At 52.5% G+C, this 22,821-nt stretch overlaps 1 protein-coding gene across 1 annotated transcript in view; it reads right to left on the bottom strand.

Moving 5' to 3' along the window:
- NECTIN2 (nectin cell adhesion molecule 2) overlaps window positions 1-22,435 on the bottom strand; it is a 23,476-nt gene extending 1,041 nt beyond the window's left edge. The window contains exons 1-2 of the mRNA XM_030942345.1: window positions 21,965-22,435; window positions 2,713-3,102 (exon numbers count right to left, since the gene is read on the bottom strand). Of these exons, the coding sequence (XP_030798205.1) occupies window positions 2,713-3,102; window positions 21,965-22,052 (478 nt within the window). The 5' untranslated portion in view covers window positions 22,053-22,435. The remainder of the gene's footprint in view (window positions 1-2,712; window positions 3,103-21,964) is intronic.
- Window positions 22,436-22,821: the final 386 nt, after the last annotated feature.

Here is a 22,821-nt window from a genome sequence, read left to right as displayed (position 1 = left end):
GGGTCTTGCGCTGGAGTGCAGTGGTGCAATCTTGGCTCACTTGCAATCTCTGCTTCCCAGGATCAAGTGATCCTCCCACCTCAGCCTCTTGAGTAGCTGGGACTACAGGTGCGGGCCACCATGCCTGGCTAATTATTTTTTTTTGTAGAGATGGGGCCTCACCATGTTGCCCAGAGTGGTCTCAAACTCCTGACCTCAAAGCTATCTGCCCGCGTTGGCCTCCCAAAGTGCTGGGATTACAGGCGTGAGCCGCCGCGCCAGGCCTGGGACTCCTCTCTGATCCTGCTTCCCCCTCAATCCACGGGCGAGCCCAGCACCTACTATCTCCTAAAAACACCTCTCTATGCCGCCCGCTTCCCTCTGCCCCCACTGCCTCATCCATCTTCTCAGCAATGCCTCCTCCTGCCTCTCTTCCCAGCTCCCTTCTACCTCTGTCCACTCCTCCAATCGCTCCTCACACAGATGCCAGTCATTTTTTCCAACCTCAAACGTCTGACCAGATCTCTCCTGTGGCTTGACACCTCCCATGGCTCTTAACCATACTGAGGGCGTAGCGTAGTCCAGCCTCCTTGCCTCCACCTGTGAAGCCCGTGTAATGTGGCCCCACTGAAGGTCACTCAAGCCCTTGCCTATCCTCACCAGCCCCCTTTCCATTCCTGGAACATGCCCAGCTCCCAGCTCACGCCTACTTCCCAGCTTTTTGTGCCTGTGCCCCTCTGCTGTGCCCGAAGGTGGGCTCCTTCTCAGACTCCAGACTTGATTAAGACACCTTCCCTGCACATCCTATCTCAATGAGGCCAAGGTGTCCCCTACTTCTAAACCATTACTTCCCGCCTGGACTGGACTTGTTTTAACACAGGGTCTTGTTCTGTTGTCCAGGATTAAGTGTAGTAGCACAATCAGTTCCCTGCAGCCTCAACCTCCTGGGCTCAGGTGATCCTCCCACCTCAGCCTCTTGAGTAACTGAAATTACAGGCGTGAGTCACTGAGCCTGGTTAATTAAAACAATTTTTTTTTCCCCTGGGCGGAAGCAGTGGCTCACGCCTGTAATCCCAGCACTTTGAGAGGCCCAGGTGGACGGATCACCTGAGGTCAGGAGTTCAAGACCAGCCTGGCCAACAAGGCGAAACCCCATCTCTCCTAAAAATACAAAAAAAATTAGCCAGGCGTGGTGGTGGGAGCCTGTAATCCCAGCTACTCAGGAGGCTGAGGCGGGAGAATTGCTTGAACCTGGGAGGCGAAGGTTGCCGTGAGCTGAGATCACGCCACTCCACTCCAGCCTGGGCAACAAGAGCGAACCTCCGTCTCAAAAAAAAAAATTTTTTTTGTCGTTGAGGCAAGAGTCTTACTATGTTGCCTAGGATGGTCTCAAATTACTAGGCTCAAGGGATCCTCCCACCTCTGCCTCCCTGAGTGCTGGGGTTATGGGCGTGAGCCACAGCATCCAGCCCGGCCTGGACATTTGCAGTTGCCTTACCCTGTGGTTTTGCAGCTCCCATCCTTTCCCCTCCCAACACAGCCAGGAGGAGCTGCTGAGAACCCAAGCCAGATCAAACCTCTCTGCTACTAAGAACAGAGCTTATCTACAGCTTACTACAGCTCTTGTCCTCCCTGGGCAAAAGCCAAAGCCTTCTCACAGTTCACAAGGCTTTTGACAACCTATCCCCATCCTCTCCTTGACTTTGTTGCTTCCTACTTTCCCCCACTCATATGCCTCCAGCCACACTGACTTCCTTCCTGGCCCTCAAATACTCCAGGTATTCCTGTCTCAGGGCCTTTGTACTTGCCGTTCCCTCTGCCTGGAACGCTCTTCCCTTAGATACCCACAGGGCTCCTCCTCTCCTAGTTTCTACCTAAATATCCCCAGACCTCCTTAGCTAGAATTCCAACTTGGCCCCCTCCAACTTCCACAGCCCCTTTAACTGCCTTACTCTTTTATTTATTTATTAGAGATAGGGTCGCACTCTGTCACCCAGCCTGGAGTGTAGTGGCATGATCACAGCTCACCGCAGCCTCAAATTCTTGGTCTCAAGCGATCCTCCCACCTCAGCTTCCCAAGTAGCTGGGGCCACATCTGTGCACCATCATGGGCTCAATCTACCTGCCTCGGCCTCCCAAAGTGCTTGGATTATAGGCGTGAGCCACCATGCCCAACCTCAATACTTTTTTTTTTTTTTTTTTAGATTGAGTCTTGCTCTGTCACCCAGATTGGAGTGCAGTGGCACACTCTCGGCTCACTGCAACTTCTGCCTCCTGGGTTCAAGCGATTCTCCTGACTCAGCCTCCTGAGTAGCTGGGATTATAGGCGTGGGCCATCACACCCCACTAATTTTTGTATTTTTCGTAGAGACAGGGTTTCACCATGTTGGCCAGGCTGGTCTTGAACTCCTGACCTCAGGCGATCTGCCCATCTCGGCCTTCCAAAGTGCTGGGATTACAGGGGTGGGCCACAGCATCCAGCCAATACTTATTTTTTTGCTTTTTTCCAAGAATGCCTGGTTGCCTGCTGCATCCTCAGCACACAGAAAAGCATCTGGCACGTGGTAGGTGCTTAATGAACATTTGCTGATGGATGGAAACTCACAGAGAATGTGAACCTCACAGCTGAAGCCAAGAGAGGAACTGACCCGCAAGGGGATACTTCCACACCGCGGCCCTCCCACCTCCTTGCCTCCCGCCTACCTCCTTGCCTCCCGCCCTTACCCTGCTCACCTATGACTCTGAGCCAGGTCATCCCTCGGACGGACCCCTTGGGGAAGGTGGCAAACTCGCAGGTGTAGTTGCCTTCGTCCTCCACCGTGAGCCCGCGGAGGGCTAGCGTGGCGTCCTGGAGCTCTGCCTCTGTGTCTTGCCCAGTGCTCTGCTTGGCAGAGACGAAGGACAGCCGCTCGCTGCCGGGCTTTGGGCTGGGGAAGCTGGGACCCATCTTAGGGTGGAAGGCGGCCACATTCTGGTGGTTTGTAGGTGCATCTGGGCGCTGCCAGGTCACCAGGGAGATGTACAGTCCAGGAACAGGTGGCAGCAGGTGGCACGGCAGCTCCACGGTGCCCCCGAGCTGGCCTCGCACCTCGGGTAGTACTTGAACTCGCACATCCTGGGCTCCTGGGCAGAGAGGACAGAGAGTGAAGAAGTTGGGTGGGGGAGGGACCCAGACACCACCAGGCAGGGCCACCACAAAGGGGGCCCCACGGGAAATGCAGGCTCCATATGTAATGTAGGCAGCTTTGCAGCATCCTGATTCTGAAAAAGTCACCTGGAAAAGACATTTTAGGGAAGACTAAGATGACTATTCTATTATATTACTATAACACGTACTATGAAGTCATATTACATATGATTTTGGAATTGCTGTTCATATTGCTAGGTGTTGACAATTAAACTGTGGCTATGCACACTATTTTTCCCAGAAGATATGAAGTCGCAATGTCATGATTTCAAGTTACTCCTAAATGGTTCAGCAAAAAACAAAATATGTCACCCATTGTCAAGGGGGTCTAGGTGGGGAGGGTGAGAGAGGCTCCAGGCCATTCTTTTTTTCTTTTTGAGACAGAGTCTTGCTCTGTCGCCCAGGCTGGAGTGCAGTGGTGTGATCTCAGCTCACTGCAAGCTCCGCCTCCCGAGTTCACGCCATTCTCCTGTTTCAGCCTCCCAAGTAGCTGGGACTACAGGCACCTGCCACCATGCCTGGCTAGTTTTTTTCTTTTTTGTATTTTTAGTAGAGACGGGGTTTCGCCGTGTTAGCCAGGATGGTCTCAATCTCCCGACCTCGTGATCTGCTTGCCTCAGCCTCCCAAAGTGCTGGGATTACAGGCGTGAGCCACCGTGCCCAGCCACGAGGCCATTCTTCTTACCTACACTTGTATGCTTAAAAGTTGACATGGGCCGGGCACAGTGGCTCACGACTGTAATCCCAGCACTTTGGGAGGCCGAGGCGGGCGGATCACGAGGTCGGGAGATCAAGGCCATCCTGGCTAACACAGTGAAACCCCGTCTCTACTAAAAAAATACAAGAAATTAGCCGGGCGTGGTGGCAGGCGCCTGCAATCCCAGCTACTCGGGAGGCTGAGGCAGGAGAATGGCGTGAACCCGGGAGGCGGAGCTTGCAGTGAGCCGAGATCGTACCACTGCACTCCAGCCTGGGCGACAGAGCGAGATTCTGTCTCAAAAAAAAAAAAAAAAAAAAAAAAAAGTTGACATGATGGCCAGGGTGGTGGCTCAAGACTTTAATCTCAGCACTTTTGGAGGCCAAGGTGGGAGGAATGCTTGAGCCTAAGAGTTCAAGACCAGCCTGGGCAATAGAGTGAGACCCTGCCTTTAAAATTAAATAAATAAATAAATAAATGTTTTATTTTCTTTAAACTAAATTTTGTTTTCCTCAGACAGGGTCTCACTTTCACCCAGGCTGGAATGCAGTGGGTAACTCAGCTCACTGCAGCCTCAACCTCCCAGGTTCAGGCTGGGACTATAGGCGTGCACCACCACACCTGGCTAATTTGTAATTTTTTTTTTTGGTAGAGACAATGTCTCGCTATGTTGCCCAGGCTGGTGTTGAACTCCTGGACTCAAGTGATCCTCCCACCTCAGCCTCCCAAAGTGCTGGGATTATAGGTGTGAGCCACTGCACCCGGCCCACTCCAAAATTTTCATAAAATGTTTTTTTTTTTGAGTGGAGGGAATCATCTGAAAATAAATCAATTAAAAAATTTTTTCATACAATACATTTTAAAACATTTAAAGGCTGAGTATAATCTTCATCACCCCGCTCAGTAATATACTTTCTCTCACCTTCCTATGAAACCTACAGCCCTCCCTATATAGTATTTTTTCCCAAGTTCCTTTTTTTTTTGAGACCGAGTCTGGCTGTGTTGCCCACCCTGGAGTGCAGTCGTGCAATCTTGGTCACTGTAACCTCCATCCCCGGTTCAAGGGATTCTTGTGCCTCAGCCTCCCAAGTAGCTGGGATTACAGGCGCCCGCCACCATGTCCAGCTAATTTTTGTATTTTTAGTAGAGACAGGGTTTCACCGTGTTGGCCAGACTGGTCTTGAACTCCTGACCTCAGGTGATCCGTACCCCCTTGGCCTTAAGTTTCTATTTTTTATTAAAATAAAAATTTTAAAAGTATTATATTTTTAGCAGGTGCGAGTGCCGGATTCTTACATACATATATTGCATTGAGGTGAAGTCTGGGCTTTTAGCGTATCCATCACCTGAATAGCAAACATTGTACCCAACAGTTAATTTTTCTTTTTCTTTTTACAGGGTCTCACTCTGTCTCCCAGGCTGAAGTACAGTGGCACGATCTTGGCTCACTGCAACCTGAGTGGCTGGGACTGCAGGCGTGCCCCACCAATGCCCGGCTAATTTTTGATTTTGTAGAGACAGGGTTTTGCCATGTTGCCCAGTCTGGTCTCAAACTCCTGAACTCAAAGCAAGCAGCCTGCCTGATCCTCCCACAGTGCTGGGATTATAGGCATGCACCAACGCACCTGACCTCCAACAGTTAATTTTTCTTTTCTTTGAGACGGAGTCTTACACTGTTGCCTGGGCTGGAGTGCAGTGGTGTGATCTTGGCTCACTGCAACCTCCACCTTCCAACTTCAAGCGATTCTCCTGCCTCAGCCTCCCAAGTAGCTGGGATTACAGGCACATGCTACCACGTCCGGCTAATTTTTTTATATTTTTAATAGAGATGGGGTTTCATTATGTTGGCCAGGCTGGCCTTGAACGCCTGACCTCGTGATCCACCTGTCTCAGCCTCCCAAAAGTGCTGGGATTATAGGCGTGCGCCACAGTGCCCAGCCTCCAATAGTTAATTTGTTAATTTTTCAACCCTCACTCCTTTCCCTCCCTCCCACCTTTTGTAGTCTCCACTGTCCATTATTCCAATCTTTGTGTCCATGTATATCTGCTGTTTAGCTTCCACTTATAAGTGAGAATATGTGGTATTTGACTTTCTGTTTCACTTAGGATAATGGCCTCCAGTTCCATCCGTGTTGGTGCAAAAGACATGATTCCATCCTTTTTTATGGCTGTGTACTATTCCATGGTAGATATGTACCACATTTTCTTTTTTTTTTACTGTAAGTTCCAGGGTACATGTGCAGGATGTGCAGGTTTCTTACATAGGTAAACATGTGCCATGGTGGTTTGCTGCACCTATCAACCCATCACCTAGGTAGTAAGCCGAACATGCATTTGCTATTTTTCCTAATGGTCTCCCTTTCCCTACCCACCCCCACAACCCCGCCACAACAGGCCCAGTGTGTGCTGTTCCCCTCCCCATGTCCATGTGTTCTCATTGTGCAGCTCCCATTTATAAGTGAGAACATGTGGTGGTTGGTTTTCTGTTCCTATGTTAGTTTGCTAAGGATAATGGCTTCCAGCGCCATCCATGTCCCTGCAAAGGACATGATCCTGTTCCTTTTTATGGCTGTGTAGTATTCCACGGTGTATATGTACATTTTCTTTATCCAGTCTATCCATGATGGGCATTTGGATTGAGTCCATGTCTTTGCTATTATGAATAGTCCTGCAGTGAACATACACATGCATGTATCTTTGTAATATAACGACTTACATTCTTTTGGGTATATACCCAGTAAGGGATTGCTAGGTCAAATGGTATTTCTGGTTTTAGATCTTTGAGGAATCGTCATACCGTCTTCATAATGGTTCAACTAATTTACATTCCCAATAACAGTGTAAAAGCATTCCTATTTCTCCACAGCCTTGCCTGCATCTATTGTTTCTTGACTTTTTTTTTTTTTTAAGACAGAGTCTCACTCTGTCCTCCAGGCTGGATGGAGTGCAGTGGCACAATCTTGGCTCACTGCAAGCTCTGGCTCCTGGGTTCACACCATTCTCCTGCCTCAGCCTTCTGAGTAGCTGGGACTACAGGTGCTCGCCACCATGCCCGGCTAATTTTTTGTATTTTTAGTAGAGACAGGGTTTCACCTTGTTAGCCAGGATCGTCTCGATCTCCTGACCTTGTGATCCGCCCGCCTCGGCCTCCCAAAGTGCTGATATTACAGGTGTGAGCCACCACGCCCAGCCTCTTGACTTTCTTTGAGACAGAGTCTAACTCTGTTGCCCGGGCTGGAGTGCAGTGGCACGATCTAAGCTCACTGCAACCTCTACCTCCTGGGTTCAAGTGATTCTCCTGCCTCAGCCTCCAGAGTAGCTGGGATTACATGTACCTGCCACCACACCCAGCTAATTTTTGTATTTATTGTAAAGACGGGGTTTCACTGTGTTGGCCAGGCTGGTCTCGAACTCCTGACCTCGTGATCCACCTGCCTCAGCCTCCCAAAGTGCTGGGATTAAAAGAGTGAGCCACTGCGCTTGGCTGTTTCTTGACTTTCTAATAATGGCCATTCTGACTGGTGTGAGATGGTATCTCATTGTTGTTTTGATTTGCATTTCTCAATCATCAGTGATGTTGAGCTTTTTTTTCATATGTTCGTTGGTTACATGAATGTCTTCTTTTGAGAAGTGTCTGTTCATGTCCTTTGTCCACTTTTTAAGGTTTTTTTCCCTGTAAATTTAAGTTCCTTATAGCCTCTGGATGTTAGACTTTTGTCAGATTGATAGATTGCAAAAATGTTCTCCCACTCTGTAGGTTGTCTGTTCACTCTGAGGATAGTTTCTTTGGCTGTGCAGAAGCTCTTTGGTTTAATTAGATCCCATTTGTCAATGTTTGCTTTTGCTGCATTACTTTTGGCAATTTCATGATGAAATTTTTGTAGATATAGACCACATTTTCTTTATCCTCCATTCATCCATGGACACTTAGGTTGATTCCATATCTTTGCTATTGTGAACAGTGCTGCAATAAACATACAAGTGCAGGTGTCTTTTGGATAAAATGATGTCTTTTCCTTTGGGAGGATACTCAGTGGAATCCTGGACTGAATGGTAGTTCTATTTTTAGTTCTTTGAGAAATCTCCATGCTGTTTTCCATACAGGCTGTACTAATTTACATTCCCATCAACAGTGGGTAAGTGGTCCCTTTACTCCGAAACCTCGCCAGCATCTGTTGTTTTTAGACTTTTTAGTAACAGACATTCTGACTGGGGTGAGATGGCACCTCATTGTGGTTTAAATTTACATTTCTCTGATGATTAGTGATGTTGAGCATTTTTTCATATGTTTGTTGGCTGCCTGTATGTCTTCTTTAGAAAAATGTCTCTTCGGGTCCTTTGCTCATTTTTTACATAGGTTTTTTTTTTTTCTTACACTACACAATTCACCCATTTAAGGTATACAATTAAGGCTGGGTGCAGTGGTTCACATCTGTAATTCCAGCACTTTGGGAGACCGAACATGCATTTGCTCAAGGGCCACTTGAGGTCAGGAGTTCAAGACCAGCCTGGCCAACATGATGAAACCCTGTCCCTACTAAAAATATAAAAATTAGCCAGACGTGTTCACTTGACCCCAGGAGGCGGAGGTTGCAGTGAGCCGAGATCACGCCACTGCACTCCAGCTTGGATGACAAAGCGAGACTCTGTCTCAAAAAAAGAAAAAAAGAAATAATTTTTTAAATAAAAAAAAATACAGTACAATTCAGTGGCTTTAAGTATATTTGGAGTTTTACATCTGTTACTATAATCAGTTTTAGGGTATGATTTTTTGAGACAGGATCTCACTCCGTCCAGGCTGGTGGGCAATGGTATGATTTCTGCTCACTGCAAACTCTGTCTCTGGAGCTGAAGTGATCCCCCCACCTCAGCCTCCCAAGTAGCTGAGACTACAGGTGCGAGCCACCAAACCCGGCTAATTTTGTATTTTTTGTAGAGATGGGGATTCACCATGTTGCTTAGGCTGGTCTTAAACTCCTGAGCTCAAGCGATCCACCTGCCTTGGCCTCCCAGATTGTTAGGATTATGAGCATGAGCCACTGCACCTGGCCTGGGCATTTTTCTAATTCCCATAAGTAACCCCTTTACCCATTAAGCAGTCACTTCCCATTCCCCCAGCCACGAATTGACTTTCTGTCTCTGTAGATGTACCTGTTCTGGACATTTCATGTAATAGACTATGTAGCCTTTGTGTCTGGCTTCTTTCACTTGGCATCCTGTTTTCCAGGTTCATCCATCTATAACACGTGTTGGCGCTTCACTCTTCTTTAAGGCTCAATAATATTCCACTGCACGGACGGACCACATTTTGTTTATCCATTCAGCCGCTGATGGGCATTTAGGTTGTTTCGACTTTTTGGCTCTGATGAATAAAGCTGTTGGGATCATGCGAGTTCAAGTTTTCTTTTTTTTTGAGACGGAGTTTCGCTCTGTCGCCCAGGCTGGAGTGCAGTGGCCGGATCTCAGCTCACTGCAAGCTCCGCCTCCCAGCTTTACGCCATTCTCCTGCCTCAGCCTCCCGAGTAGCTGGGACTACAGGCGCCCGCCACCTCGCCCGGCTAGTTTTTTGTATTTTTTAGTAGAGACGGGGTTTCACCGTGTTAGCCAGGATGGTCTGGATCTCCTGACCTTGAGATCCGCCCGTCTAGGCCTCCCAAAGTGCTGGGATTACAGGCTTGAGCCACCGTGCCCGGCCAATTTTTTTTTTTTTTTTTTTTGAGACACAGTCTCGCTCTGTCGCCCAGGCTGGAGTGCTGTGGCGCCATCTAGGCTCACTGCAAGCTCCGCCTCGCGAGTTCGCGCCATTCTCCTGCCTCAGCCTCCTGAGTAGCTGGGACTACAGGTGCTGGCCACCACGCCCGGCTAAGTTTTTGTATTTTTAGTAGAGACGGGGTTTCACCGTGTTAGCCAGGATGGTCTCTATCTCCTGACCTTGTGATGCGCCCGCCTATGTGAGCCACTGCGTGTGGCCCATGTTTTCTCACTTTTAATATAAACAAGAACAAGAACAAATCTTCCTCTGCTCTGCACGGCAGTACAGCATGGCGACTGAGTGGCCCACAGTTCATGGGTTTGAATCCTGGCTCTGCGATCTTGTGCAGGTCACTTAACGTCTCTGTGCCTCAGTTTCCACAGCTGTAAAATGAGGTTAATAATAGTGCCTGTGTCCCAAGGGCTGTTATAAAGATTAAAGAATAGCTGTGGAACACTCAGCATAGGGCCCCAGGAAATGAGAGATCAGTGCTTGCTGAGAAAACACAGGGAGCTCAGTTTAATTACAGGTGGCCTTGGCACTCAGCCTCCAGGCCAGGAAAGGCCCAGGGCACAAGACTCATTTCGAGGGCCAGCGCCACTGCCCAGCTCTGTCTGAGGGAGATGGGCCATGGAAGCAGTGCAAAGGCCCTGGCATCACACACACAGGAACCCCAGGGAAGACCACCCTAATGAGTAAACCTAATGAGCAGTCGCTGGTGGAAGGCAGTCCCCTTGGGTGGGGATAGGCCGAGGATCTTTGGGTAAGAAGTCATCAGTGAATTATAGCAATACAAGAAAGGAAATTAAAAATAAAATAAGGCCAGGTGTGGTGGCTCACCCCTGTAATCCCAGCACTTTGGGAGGCCGAGGCAGGAGGCTCACTTGGGGCCAGGAGTTCGAGACCAGACTGGCCAACACGGCAAAACCCCATTTCTACTAAAAATACAAAAATCAGCTGGGCGTGGTGGCAGGCACCTGTAATCCCAGCTACTCAGGAGGCTAAGGTGGGAGAATCGCTTGAACCCGGGAGGTGGAGGTTGCAGTGAGCTGAGATCATGCCACTGCACTCCAGCCTGGGCAACAGAGCGAGACTCGGTCTCGAAAAAGAAAAAGAAAGAAAGAAAGAAAGAAAGAAGGAAAGAAGGAAAGAAAGGAAAGAAAGGAAAGAAAGGAAAGAAAGGAAAGAAAGAAAGAAAAGAAAAAAAGGCCAGGCACTGTGGCTCATGCCTGTAATCCCAGCACTTTGGGAGGCCGAGGTAGGCGGATCACCTGAGGGCAAGAGTTCAAGACCAGCCTGGCCAACATGGTGAAGCCCCGTCTATACCAAAAATACAAAAATTAGCGGGACGTGGTGGCGGGCCCCTGTATGCCCAGCTACTCGGGAGGCTGAGGAAGGGGAATCGCTTGAACCCAGAGACCTCACCACTGCACTCCAGCGTGGGCAATAGAATGAGACCCTGCCTACCTTAAAAGAAAAAATTTAAATTAAAAAAAGATAATTAAAAAAGAAAAAGCCATCAGCAAAGACCGAAGTGTGACATAAATACATCATCTCCACAGAAGTCCCACAACTCAAACAAACTCAGGTGTGTCACTTGGGGGAAAAATGAGGCTTTTCCAGTCCAGAGGGGCCCACCCCCACCCACCTTGAGAAAAGAAAAATAGCTCAGATCAGTCTGAACTATGCGAAATGTATCAGGCCCAGGGAGACTGTACAGTCAGTAGGGGACTTTGGTCACACACCTCCTCCACCCATGCCCGGGGCAGTGGTTCCTGTCCAGCTGCCTTCCCCATTAGCTTCTCTTTCCTGGAATTTGTGATACAATAGCCAATCAATACCTCCTGTTATCTTTTTTTCAGATCCAGACCTGCAGATACCTTATACTATTTTAATGTAAATTCTTGGTTAACAATTTAGGAACTCTCTCTTCTTTGGTCCTTAAAAATCCACTTGCAGGCTGGGTGTGGTGGCTCATGCCTGTAATCCCAGCACTTTGGGAGGCCGAGGCAGGCAGATTGCCTGAGGTCAGGGGTTTGAGACCAGCCTGGCCAACATGGTGAAATCCCCTCTCTACTAAAAATATAAACATTAGCCGAGCATGGTGGCACATGCCTATAACACCAGCTATTAGGGGGCTGAGGCAGAAGGATCGCTTGAACCTGGGAGGCGGAGTTTGCAGTGAGCAGAGATTGTGCCACTGCACTCCAGCCTGGGCAACAGAGCGAGACTCCATCTCAAAAAAAAACAGCTGGGCAAGGTGGCTAGGGCCTGTAGTCCCAGCTACTAGGGAGGCTGTGGCAGGAGGATCACTCAAGGCCGGGAGCCTGAGAAACTGATGCTGCAGTGAGCCATGATCACACACTGCACTCCAGACTGAGTGACAGAGTGAGACCCTGTCTCACAAAGAAAAAAGTCCACTCGTAATTACAGCTAGTCAAAGGGTTTATTTGGAGCAACTTGAATCCACACTCCCGGGTGGCCATCCTCAAGCTTTAGGCTTCAATAAACTGTGTACTTAATCATATTTTCTGAATCTCATTATTTAAGGCTGACACCCTTTCCAGCGGGCAACCTTGTTTCTAAGCCTAACTTCCTCCATCTATAAAATGGGGATGTTTCAGCCTCCCTCCAGGGTCCCTGTGACAGTTCCATGGAAGGACTTGTCCAAGGGGGATCTTCACGGGGCTTGGCCCAGGTGAGCAGAGCAGTGGCGGTCAGCCTCCTGTTGCAGGCCAGATCTGGCTGTGGCACATGTTTGCTTTGGCCCACAGAGTGTTATTTCAGATGGGAAGTAGTGGCCCACACAGAAGGCCTGGAGATTGCTGTCTAAAGCTCCAGACAGAAGTCCGGATACGTGGCTCCTGGGAGCAACAGCTGGCTGGGGCTGAGGAAGGACACCCCCCCTCCCACAGGGCACTCCCTTCCGGCTCTACTCAAAATACAAAAAGTAACTGGGTGTGGTGACACACACCTGTAATCCCAGCTACTCGGGAGGTTGAGGCAGAGTTATCACCCAGGTGCTGCAACTTATCACCCGCCTGGCCCCCAAAGACACTGAGGTTGGGATCAGGGTGGTTAAGGGCTCTGGCCCCTTCCTAGTTGGGCAAGCAGGGAAGGCCACTCCATGAGGGTCAAGGAAAGCCATTTGGGCCTGTGTGAACTGCAGAGACAGCAAAGTAGGCTGGGGTCGAGGAGGTTAGCTTCCTCTTTGCGGTAAGTGGGAGCCGTTGAGGGTTCTTCAAATGGAGAATGACTTCACTTCTTCCAAAGAGGCCTGAGGGGAAGGTGGTGGGCTGAGCAGAAATAGATGACCAGACAGCAAAATGACACAAAAAAGGTGGCAGTGAAAAGAACAAGAGGTTAAGACTGAGACTGAGTGTTGGGGAGGAAGATAACAGGTCTTAGGATTTTATTTTTTTGAGACAGAGTCTATCTCGCTGTATCACCCAGGCCAGAGCGCAGTGGCACCATCTTGGCTCACTGCAACCTCTGCCTCCCGGGTTGAAGCAATTCTGCCTCAACCTCCCAAGTAGCTGGGATTACAGGCGTGTGTCACCACACTCGGTTAATTTTTGTATTTTGAGTAGAGATGGGGTTTCACCATCTTGGCCAGGCTGGCCTTGAACTCCTGACCTCAGGTGATCCGCCCACCTTAGCCTCCCAAAGTGCTGGGATTACAGGCGTGAGCCACTGTGCCTCACCAGGATTTAAAATTTTAAAATGGAAGGGATTTGGTAGTAGGGAAAGAGGCAGGGATCAGGAAAAGGCAGAACCTGGAAGAAACTGGCCATTCTTTCACATCTTATAGGTCAAATCCAAAAAACAAATAGTTACTCAACAAACAGGTCCTGGGTGCTAGAGGGTCTGCCCTCTCCAGCCCCGAGGTTTGTCTGTGCTATCCCCTACTGTATCCCCAGCACCTACAACAGGGCCTAGCACATAGTAGGTGCTCAATAAACACTGCAAAGTTAATGAATGGCATCTAAGCACTACTGGCTTTGGAGGATTAAAACAAAAAAACCACTTTAGGCTGGGGGCGGTGGCTCATGCCTGTAATCCCAGAACTTTGGGAAATCAAGGTGGGTGGATCACTTGAGGCCAGGAGTTCGAGACCAGCCTGGCCGACATGGTGAAACCCTGTCTCTACTAAATATACAAAAATTAGCTGCATGCCTATAATTCCAGCTACTTTAGGAAGAGTCGCTTGAACTCAGGAGGTGGAGGTTGCAGTGAGCCGAGAATGGGCCACTGCACTGCAGCCTGGGTGACAGAGTGAGGACCCTGTCTCAAACAAACCCACCACTTTTAACTTCTTGTGGGGCACACTCCTTGGAGGGTTCTTTTACCCCCAGATACTCCACCTCAGCTGCCACCTCCTCTCCCTCCCTGGCTGGCTGCTCTTCCGCCCTTTCGCCCTGTTACGTTCTGTCTGCATAGTGCTTCTCACCATCTCACACACTAGATATGTCACATCCTCCTGGAAACCGACTGCCAGTGCCACAAGGGCAGGGATCTTCTGTCTGTTTTGCTCACACCTGTACGTACCCTCAGCATCTGCAAGAGAGATTGGTACCTAGTAGATGTTCAATATTTGCTGAATGAATGAATGAATGAATGAGGCTCTAAAATCCCATTGCTGCCAGGTGCAATGGCTCACGCCTGTAATCCCAGCACTTTGGGAGGCCAAGGCGGGCAGATCACCTAAGGTCAGGAGTTTGAGAACAGCCTGACCAACATGGTGAAACTAAAATACAAAAAATCTACTAAAAATACAAAAATTAGCCGGGCGTGGTGGCGGGCCCCCGTAATCCCAGCTATTCAGGAGGCTGAGGCAGGAGAATTACTTGAACCTAGCAGGCGGAGGCTGTATTGAGCTGAGATTACGGCACTGCACTCCAGCCTGGGGGACAGAGGGCGACTCCGTCTCAAAAAAAAAAAAAAAAAAAAAAAAAAGGGCTGGGTGCAGTGACTCATGCCTGTAATCCCAGCACTTTGGCAGGTCGAGGCGGGTGGATCACAAGGTCAGGAGATTGAGACCATCCTGGCTAACAAGGTGCAAACCCATCTCTATTAAAAATACAAAAATTAGCCGGGTGTGGTGGCGGGCACCTATAGTCCCAGCTACTTGGGAGGCTGAGGTAGGAGAATGGTGTGAACCCGGGAGGCAGAGCTTGCAGTGAGCTGAGATCGCGCCACTGCCTGGGTGACAGAGCAAGATTCCGTCTCAAAAAAAAAAAAAAAAAAAAAAATTCCTATTGCTGTAAGTTCCCCATTCTGAGCTTCTAATTCCAAATGAATGAACAGGATAGTTCAGGCCCTGTGGGGTTAACAGTCCTTTTTTTTTTTTTTTTTTTTTTTTTAAGATAGGATCTCACTCGTTGCTCAGGGTGGAGTGCAGTGGTGTGATCCCAGCTTGCTGAAGCCTCAACCTCCTGGGCTCAAGCAATCCTCCCACCTCAGCCTTCTGAGTAGTTGGGACTACAGGCGGGCACCACCATACTTGACTAATTAAACAAAAATCTATTTTGTAGAATGGGGGTTTCACTGTTTCTTGCCCAGGCTGTTCTCAAACTCCTGGACTCAAGCAATTCCTCTTGCCTTGGCCTCCCAAAGTGCTTGGATTACAGGCGTGAGCCACCGCGTCCTGCCTACAGTCTATTTTTAAGGCATTTTCACCTCTTTCTGTCTCACACAAAACGGACTTGTGATAGATCACAATCAATCTATCAGGAATCCCTGACACCTCCTTTTTTTGAAATTTATCTATTTAGACCACCCCTGATGCCTCCCCAGTCCCTGCCCTAGTCTAATCCACTGCCACTTCCCACCTGGAGGACTGCAGTTGTCCTTGTGGTCTGTTCCTATGCACAGCCAGAGGGATCCCACTGGCAGCAGAACATGCCCTCCCCTGCACAGAGCCCTCAGGAAACAAGCTCAAGTCTTTTCTGTGTTTTTTTTCTTTTTCTTTTCTTTTTTTTGAGACAGAGTCTTGCTCTGTCTGGTCTCCTGCCTCAGCCTCCTGAGTAGCTGGGATTACAGGTGCCCGCTACCATGTCTCAAAAAAAAAAAAAAAGAAAGAAAGAAAGAAAGAAAGAAAAAACCCTCACAGGCCAGGTGCAGTGGCTCACCTGAGCTCAGGAGACCAGCCTGGGCAACATAGTAAAAGCCCGTCTCTACTAAAAATACAAAAATTAGCTGGGCACTGTGACACCAACCTGTAATCCCAACTACTTGGGAGGCTGAGGCACGAGAATCGCTTGAACCCAGGAGGCGGAGGTTGCAGTGAGCTGAGATGGTGTCACTGTACCAGCTTGGATGACAGAGTGAGAGAGTGAGACACTTGCCAGCTTGGGCAACAGAGTGAGACTCTCATCTCAAAAAAAAAGAAAAAGAGCCCTCAGTGGGGCAGGGGTCTGGGGGAAGAGGCGCCAGGATCAGGGTAGGGGCTATGGGGATGGAGGAGGGCTAGATTAGAAACACACTCAGAACTTGGAATGGTAGAGCGGGACCGGCGGTGAGGGTGACAGGGAGAAGCTGGGAGGGTAGGGACTTGGAGGCTGACAGGCTATGGAGGTAAGGGGGACAGGGGTGAGGGCCGCCGCCCAGACGCTCTGCATGTCAGGTGGGGGCAAGGGAGATACAGCCAGGAGGATGGCCGGCCTGAAGTGAGCCCGCACCGTCCAGCACACTGCTAGGCAGGGGCTGTGCCGTGAACTTGGCCAGGACATGGCCAGCACCATAGCTGGGGGACTGTGGCCATGGGAACACCAGCCTCCCTCAGTGTCACTGGGCAAGCCAGACTGGTGACAGCTTCATGAGGTGTGAGCTGGGTCCCCAGACACACTTCCTCTCCCTGTGGACTGCACCTGCAGGCTTCCTGTGGTGGCAGAGTGGAGGCTGTCCAGGGCGTGGTGTGAGCCCATGGGAGAACTATGGGGACAGACACAGCTTGAGACCCTGAGATCCATAGGTGGGTAGGCCAAGACAGTGAGGAGGGTGCAGAGTGACTTATGGAACCCTGGAGGAGAGGCTGGGGGCTTGGATTCCTGGGTCTGAGAAAGGAGGGGGCTGGGCGCCTGGACTCCTGGGTCTGAGGGAGGAAGGATGGAGGCCTGGACTCCTGGGTCTGAGGTGGGAAGGATGGGGCCTGGACTCCTGGTTCTGAGGGAGGAGGGATGGGGGTCTGGACTCCTGGGTCTGAAGGTGGAGGGATGGGGGCCTGGACTCCTGGGTCTGAGGGAGGGGTTGGGGGCCTAGACTCCTGGGTCTGAGAGAGGAGGGGATGGGGACCTGGACTCCTGGGTCTGAGGGAGGAGGGGCTGGGGGCCTGGACTCCTGGGTCTGAGGGCGGAGGGATGGGGGCCTGGACTCCTGGGTCTGAGGGAGGAGGGATGGGGGCCTGGACTCCTGGGTCTGAGGGAGAAGGGATGGGGGTCTGGACTCCTGGGTCTGGGGGAGGAGGGATGGGGGCCTGGACTCCTGGGTCTGAGGGAGGAGGGATGGGGGCGTGGACTCCTGGGTCTGCGGGAGGAGGGGCTGGGACCTGGGCTCCTAGGTCTGAGGGAGGCGGGGCCTGAGGCTGGACACCTGGGTCTATGGGAGGAGAAGTTGGGCTCTTGGACTCCTGCCTGGCTGGCTCCCCAGGGCCTGGCTTCCCCCACAGATCTATAAAGCACAGCGACCCACCCTCCTATGGCAAGGCGCGTCGGGACTAGAGCAGGCCCTTGAAGGCCAGAGGCTTTGAGTACTGGCCTCAGCTGCTGCCTCAGCCACCTTGTTAGTTAATTAATTGCATTAATCACAGTGCCCACCCCCCACAGCGGAAATCCGGGAGCTGGTTTGGGGGGTGAGCAGCGGCTGCAGCAGTCAGGATGTAGGGCTATCTGCGCCTGGATTTCTGCACCTGCCCCCTGGCCTCTAATCTGTGTGTTTTGTTTTGTTTTTTGAGACAGGATCTTGCTTTGTTGCCCAGGGGGGAGTACAGTGGTGTGATCTCAGCTCACTGCAGCCTCAACCTTCCTAGCTCATGCGGATCCTCCCACTTCAGCCTTCCAAGTAGCTGGGACTATAGGTGCACACCATCACCTTTGGCTAATTTTTAAATTTTTTGCAGAGACAGGGTTTCGCCATGTTGCCCAGGCTGGTCTTAAACTCCTGAGCTCAAGTGATCCACCTGCCTGGGCTTCCCAGAGTGCTGGGGTTACAGGCGCGAGCCACCGTGCCCAGCTTCTTGAAAGTCTTTTAGGCCGGGCGCAGTGGCTCAAGCCTGTAATCCCCCCAGCACTTTGGGAGGCCGAGACGGGCGGATCACAAGATCAGGAGATCGAGACCATCCTGGCTAACATGATGAAACCCCGTCTCTGGCCGGGCACGGTGGCTCAAGCCTGTAATCCCAGCACTTTGGGAGGCCGAGGCGGGCGGATCACGAGGTCAGGAGATCGAAACCATCCTGGCTAACATGGTGAAACCCCGTCTCTACTAAAAATACAAAAAACTAGCCGGGCGAGGTAGCGGGCGCCTGTAGTCCCAGCTACTCCGGAGGCTGAGGCAGGAGAATGGCGTGAACCCGGGAGGCGGAGCTTGCGTGAGCTGAGATCCGGCCACTGCACTCCAGCCTGGGTGACAGAGCGAGACTTCGTCTCAAAAAAAAAAAAAAAAGAAAGTCTTTTAATGGTCTCCCTGCTGTCTCTTATCTGTGTCTTCCAGGGTCTCTTCTCTCTCTCTCTGTGTCTAGTTCTTAGGGTCCCTGTCCCTCTGTGTCTCGAATTCCCAGGGTCTCTTTTTGAGACAGCGTCTTGCTCTGTGACCCAGGCTGGAGTGCAGTAGTGCAATCAGGGCTCACGTAGCCTTGAACTCGGTTCAGGGATTCTCCTGTGTCAGCCTCCCAAAGTGCTGGAATTACTGGTATGAGCCACTGTGCCTGGCCTCTGTCACTTTTATCTGTGTCTCCCAGAGTCTCTGGTCTCCGCTCTGTGCCTCTCATATTCTTTGTCTCTTTGTAATGGCTTTATTGAGACATTATTCCCATACCATACGATCTACCCATTTAAAGTGTATAGTTCAGTGGCTTTTGTATATTCAGAGTTGGCCATCCATCACTCGAGCAATTATAGAACATTTTCATTAGCCTGAGAAGATACCCCGTCCCCCTTAGTCACTCTCTTCCTCTTTCCTCTGTATGTCTGACATCTCTGGTCTCTTTCTCCGTCTGGGTCTCCCTATCTCTGGAACCTGGCTCTCTGCCTTGATTCCTGGGGCTCTCCTCTCCCAAGACTTCTGGTCTACGTCTCTAAGGGTGTCTGTTTCTGTCTCTGACCATGGGGTCTCCCTGCCTCCTGGGTCTCCAGTGCCCTGTCTCCCCACACCTTCTCACAGCCTGGCCCATCTCGCTGGGTCCCCACTTCTCCTCCCCCTCCTGCTCCATTTGTCAGCATTGCTGGGACATTAAAAATGTAACAGCATCCCAGGCAGGGGCGGAGGAGCTGGCCCATGTGCCCAGCTCCTTGTCCCCAGCTCCCTGTCTCTCCTGTGTTCATCACTCCCTGTGGCCCACAAATGTCGCTGGCCTTGAGGTCCCCTGTACACTGACCTCCCTGGGTCACAGCACCTCTGCTCTTCCACAGCTGGAGTCTTTGGGGCTCCCTGCCTGTCACCAAACCCCTTTCCTTTTGCTGTCCCTGCCTTCATCTGGTATCTATGTCTATCTCTCTTCCCCCACCCTCCTCTGTCCCAGTCCCATTCCAGTGTCTTTCTGCCTCATCCTGTGATGGTATTTCACCTCCCCTCCATCCTCTGGTTCCATTCCTAGATGTGTCTTTGACCCCATTCCTAAATCTGTGTCTGACCGCTTCCCTCTATTGGCCTCTGTCACCATCCTTGTAGCTCCAGCCTCTCTATATACCCACCCCCCCACTTCTCTGCCCAGTCCCCCTTCCCTAATGAGAGGAGACAGCCAGGCTGCCGTCCCTCTGCTCCCCTCCCCCTCCACTACATGGGGCTGCCTGGCGGACATGGACACATGGATGGGCAGGGAAGAAAGCTGGGGGAGGGGAGCCAGCCCAGCTGGGGGCCCAGGTGGTGCACCCGCATTCCCTGAGGAGGCCAAGCGGTGAAGGCAGTGGAGCTAGAGAGGTATACAGAGAAGGATGGAGAGGAGAGAGAGAGATGGGGAGAGGGGAAGAGAGAAAGAGCTTGGAGAGGGATAGAGAAAGAGAGGGTGAGAAACGAAGAGAGATGAAGAGGGGGAAAGAAAGTGAGGGAATGAGGAAAACAGCGAGGAGGAGGGGAGAGAGAGATTTGGAGTGAGCACATGCCAGGCAGCCAGCCAGTGGACCGCAGAGGCGAAGGATTGGGGTGGGGGGTGGTCAGGAAGGGGGTCGACAGCTCCTTCCCCAGGTGCTGAGAGCTTTCACAGGGAATCAGTGGGGCCTTGGAGCCTTCCGGATGGTCCGCAGGGAAAGGATTGTTATCTCAGTTTTTTTACGAGGGAGGAAATGGAAACTCAGAGGTACTTCCTGGAGCCCACCCAGTAAGGGGCGCTGAAGAACTGGAGCCGGGCTTCCCGGGGACCTGCTGTGAGACCTTGAGAAGGCCGCTTGCCTTTGCTGAGCCTGTTTCCTCATCTGTAAGATGGAAACAAACAGGACCCGTCTCCCAGGGCAAGCTGGAGCCTTGCGTGAGATCATGCACCAAGCCAACAGTAGGCTCAGGGTCTGGTGGGTTCGGAGAATTCACCCAGAGGTGCCAGTTCTGATCTCACCTCTCTATTTCTGCCTGAAGGGAGAGGCAGGGGATTGACGGGGAGTCCCCAGTTCTGGATCAAAGCTGGGAGGCCAGTGAGAGCCATCGTGGGGGAAATGAGGCCAGGGAGGTGGCCGGGGTTCCCCCAAGATCCCCCTGCGCTCTTTTCTGCGGAAACCCTCGGGAAACTCTAGCATCCCAGAGTTTGTCGCTGGGAATACACAGCCGGGTCACCTGCAAGGGGCGGGGCCAGCGCCTCTTTCAAGGGTTCCCTCCCAGCCCCTCCCTCCCCAGGGGGGCCGCTCTCCTCCCCTAGTGGGGTGGATGGAAGGACGCCAGGGGGTCCAAGGCATCCCAATGGGAGGGACGGGGGATAAGGGCGGCGGCTCCACTCGTCCACCTCCTGCTACGGCTCTGAGGACAAAGGCGCCACCAGAGGATAGATAAGGTCCCGAAACCGGGGAGTCCGGAACACCGAGCCGGGAGCGCCCGCCCCGCCCCTCCCTGGCTCAGCGAGAGTGAAACCAGGAAAACTTCCCCGGCGACGTCTCCGTCGCCCTCGACCATTCACAGGGAAAGGGAGGGGGCTTGCAGCCTCTGGGACTCGGGGCCTCCCGTTCTATCCGGGACTCAGGCGACTGAGACTCCAGCCTCAAGACAGAGCCTTCAACCCTTGATCATATCTGGAGCCCAAGAGACGGGGCCAGCAGCTCGCACTTCTATTTGGATCTCAGAAGACGTTCCTCTGCCCACAATTAAGTCTGAAGCCCACGAGATTGAGTCTCCTGTCCCCCCAGTTCTGCCGGGAACCCAGAAGACGAAGCCCCCTGCCCACAATTAAATCCAGAATCTACAAGTTTGATCCTCTCTCGCCCCCAGTTTTACCTATATCCCAGTTAGACGTAGCGCCTAGCCTCCATTCTACCAGGGACCCAGAAGACGGAGCCCCGGCCCCTAATTTTTCTGGAGTCCACGGAGTCAGAGCCTCCAACTCCCTGAGGTTCGGGGTTGGAGCTCCGAGCTCAGGCCCTTCCCCCAAGTCGCCAGAACTCTTATCCTTCGCCCTCCAAGGGACCCGAATCAGGTCCCCTTGTCCTCAGTTCTCTCCGGGCCTCAGACGCCCAAGCGGGGAAGAAGGAAAAATGGGGGAGGGGGTGGTCTCGCCTCTTCCTCCAGATCCTACCGCGGGAGGTGGGGGGAACATTCCCCACATTCCTGAGACGGGTAGAAGAGATAGAGACCCAGATCCGGGTGAACTGCTCGGCGCGGGGTGGGGAGGGGGCGCCAGGCCTTCCTCGGATTTAACCCTTTCGGCGCGGGAATCCGAGAAAGGGGGAGGGGGACAGACAAGCCGGCGTAGGATGGGCAGTTGGATTAAGAAGGATGGGGGTGGTGGTGCGAGAGATGCAGAGAGGAGGGGTCAGAGTCTCCTCGAGAGAATCGGACATGTAGGGGGTCGGAGTCGGGGAGGCCAGTCAGGAAGGGGGCACGCGAGAGGGGACTCGGGGAGCCGGGGGTGGGCGGGGAAGGTGCTTGGTTTCCCCAGTTCGGAAGGTAAGGGAGGAGGGGGTCCGCGCGGGGACAGGGGGCCGTCCGCTCATCTCACCGGTTTTCCGGAGCAGCAGCAGCAGCAGCGGCCACAGCAGCGGCGTCGGCGGAGATCTCGACGGCAGGAGGGCAACGGCCCGGGCCATGGAGGGCCCGGGAGGGGACTGGGCCCTGCTGGAGGCCCGCGGGCCACTCTGTGGGGGCCGATAGGCTGGGCGGGCGAGTAGGTGCCTGTGGGGCTCCGGCTCCGGCTCCGGGCCGGTTCCCGCCGCGCTCTAGCCTCCCTGTTCTGCTCTCCCGGCCCAGCTCTCCCGCCCGGCTCGGCACCCCCGGCCCCTCGCTCAGCTCCGGCGGTTCGAACCCGCTGACGTCACAGGATCCACCCGCTGCTCCCCCGAGCCGAGTCGACCCCGGCTCCGGCCCCGCCCCCTCCTGGCGTTCTGACCCCGCCCCCCGGATTCCACGCCTGCTCCTCCCCGGGATTCCATTCTCGCTCCTCCCCAGGATTCTAAAGTCGCCCCTGCCACAGAATTCTGTCTCCGTCTGCTCCCGGGGCTAAGCCACGCCCCCTAAGGTCTAGCCACGCCCCTCTTAGTAGGTCCCGCGCCCCGCCCCCTGCCCCCAGTCTACAGGCCGCCTCGCCAAGGTCTTGCCACGCCCCCTTAGGACCTTCCAGCCGACTCCGCCTCCCGAGAAGCCCCGCCCCCACCAGCCCCGCCCCTCGCCCTAGCCGTAGTTCGCCCGGTCTCTTAGCTCAGTCCGTCCTGGCCTCAGTTCCGCCCACAGTTCGAATCATGCCCTTCCCTGCCTGCCCGGGTCCTCTCACCACAGTTGCCTGACGGACGTGGGGCCTTACGGTCCTGCCCCCTGCACGTCCTGGTTGTGCGACCTCCCCGCAGGTCGCGCCCATCGCTC

Source organism: Rhinopithecus roxellana, chromosome 12 (genome assembly GCF_007565055.1).
Source record: "Rhinopithecus roxellana isolate Shanxi Qingling chromosome 12, ASM756505v1, whole genome shotgun sequence".
Classification (NCBI taxonomy): Eukaryota; Metazoa; Chordata; class Mammalia; order Primates; family Cercopithecidae; genus Rhinopithecus; species Rhinopithecus roxellana.
Note: the sequence above shows the minus strand (reverse complement) of the source record. Positions and strands in the feature narration are given on the sequence as shown.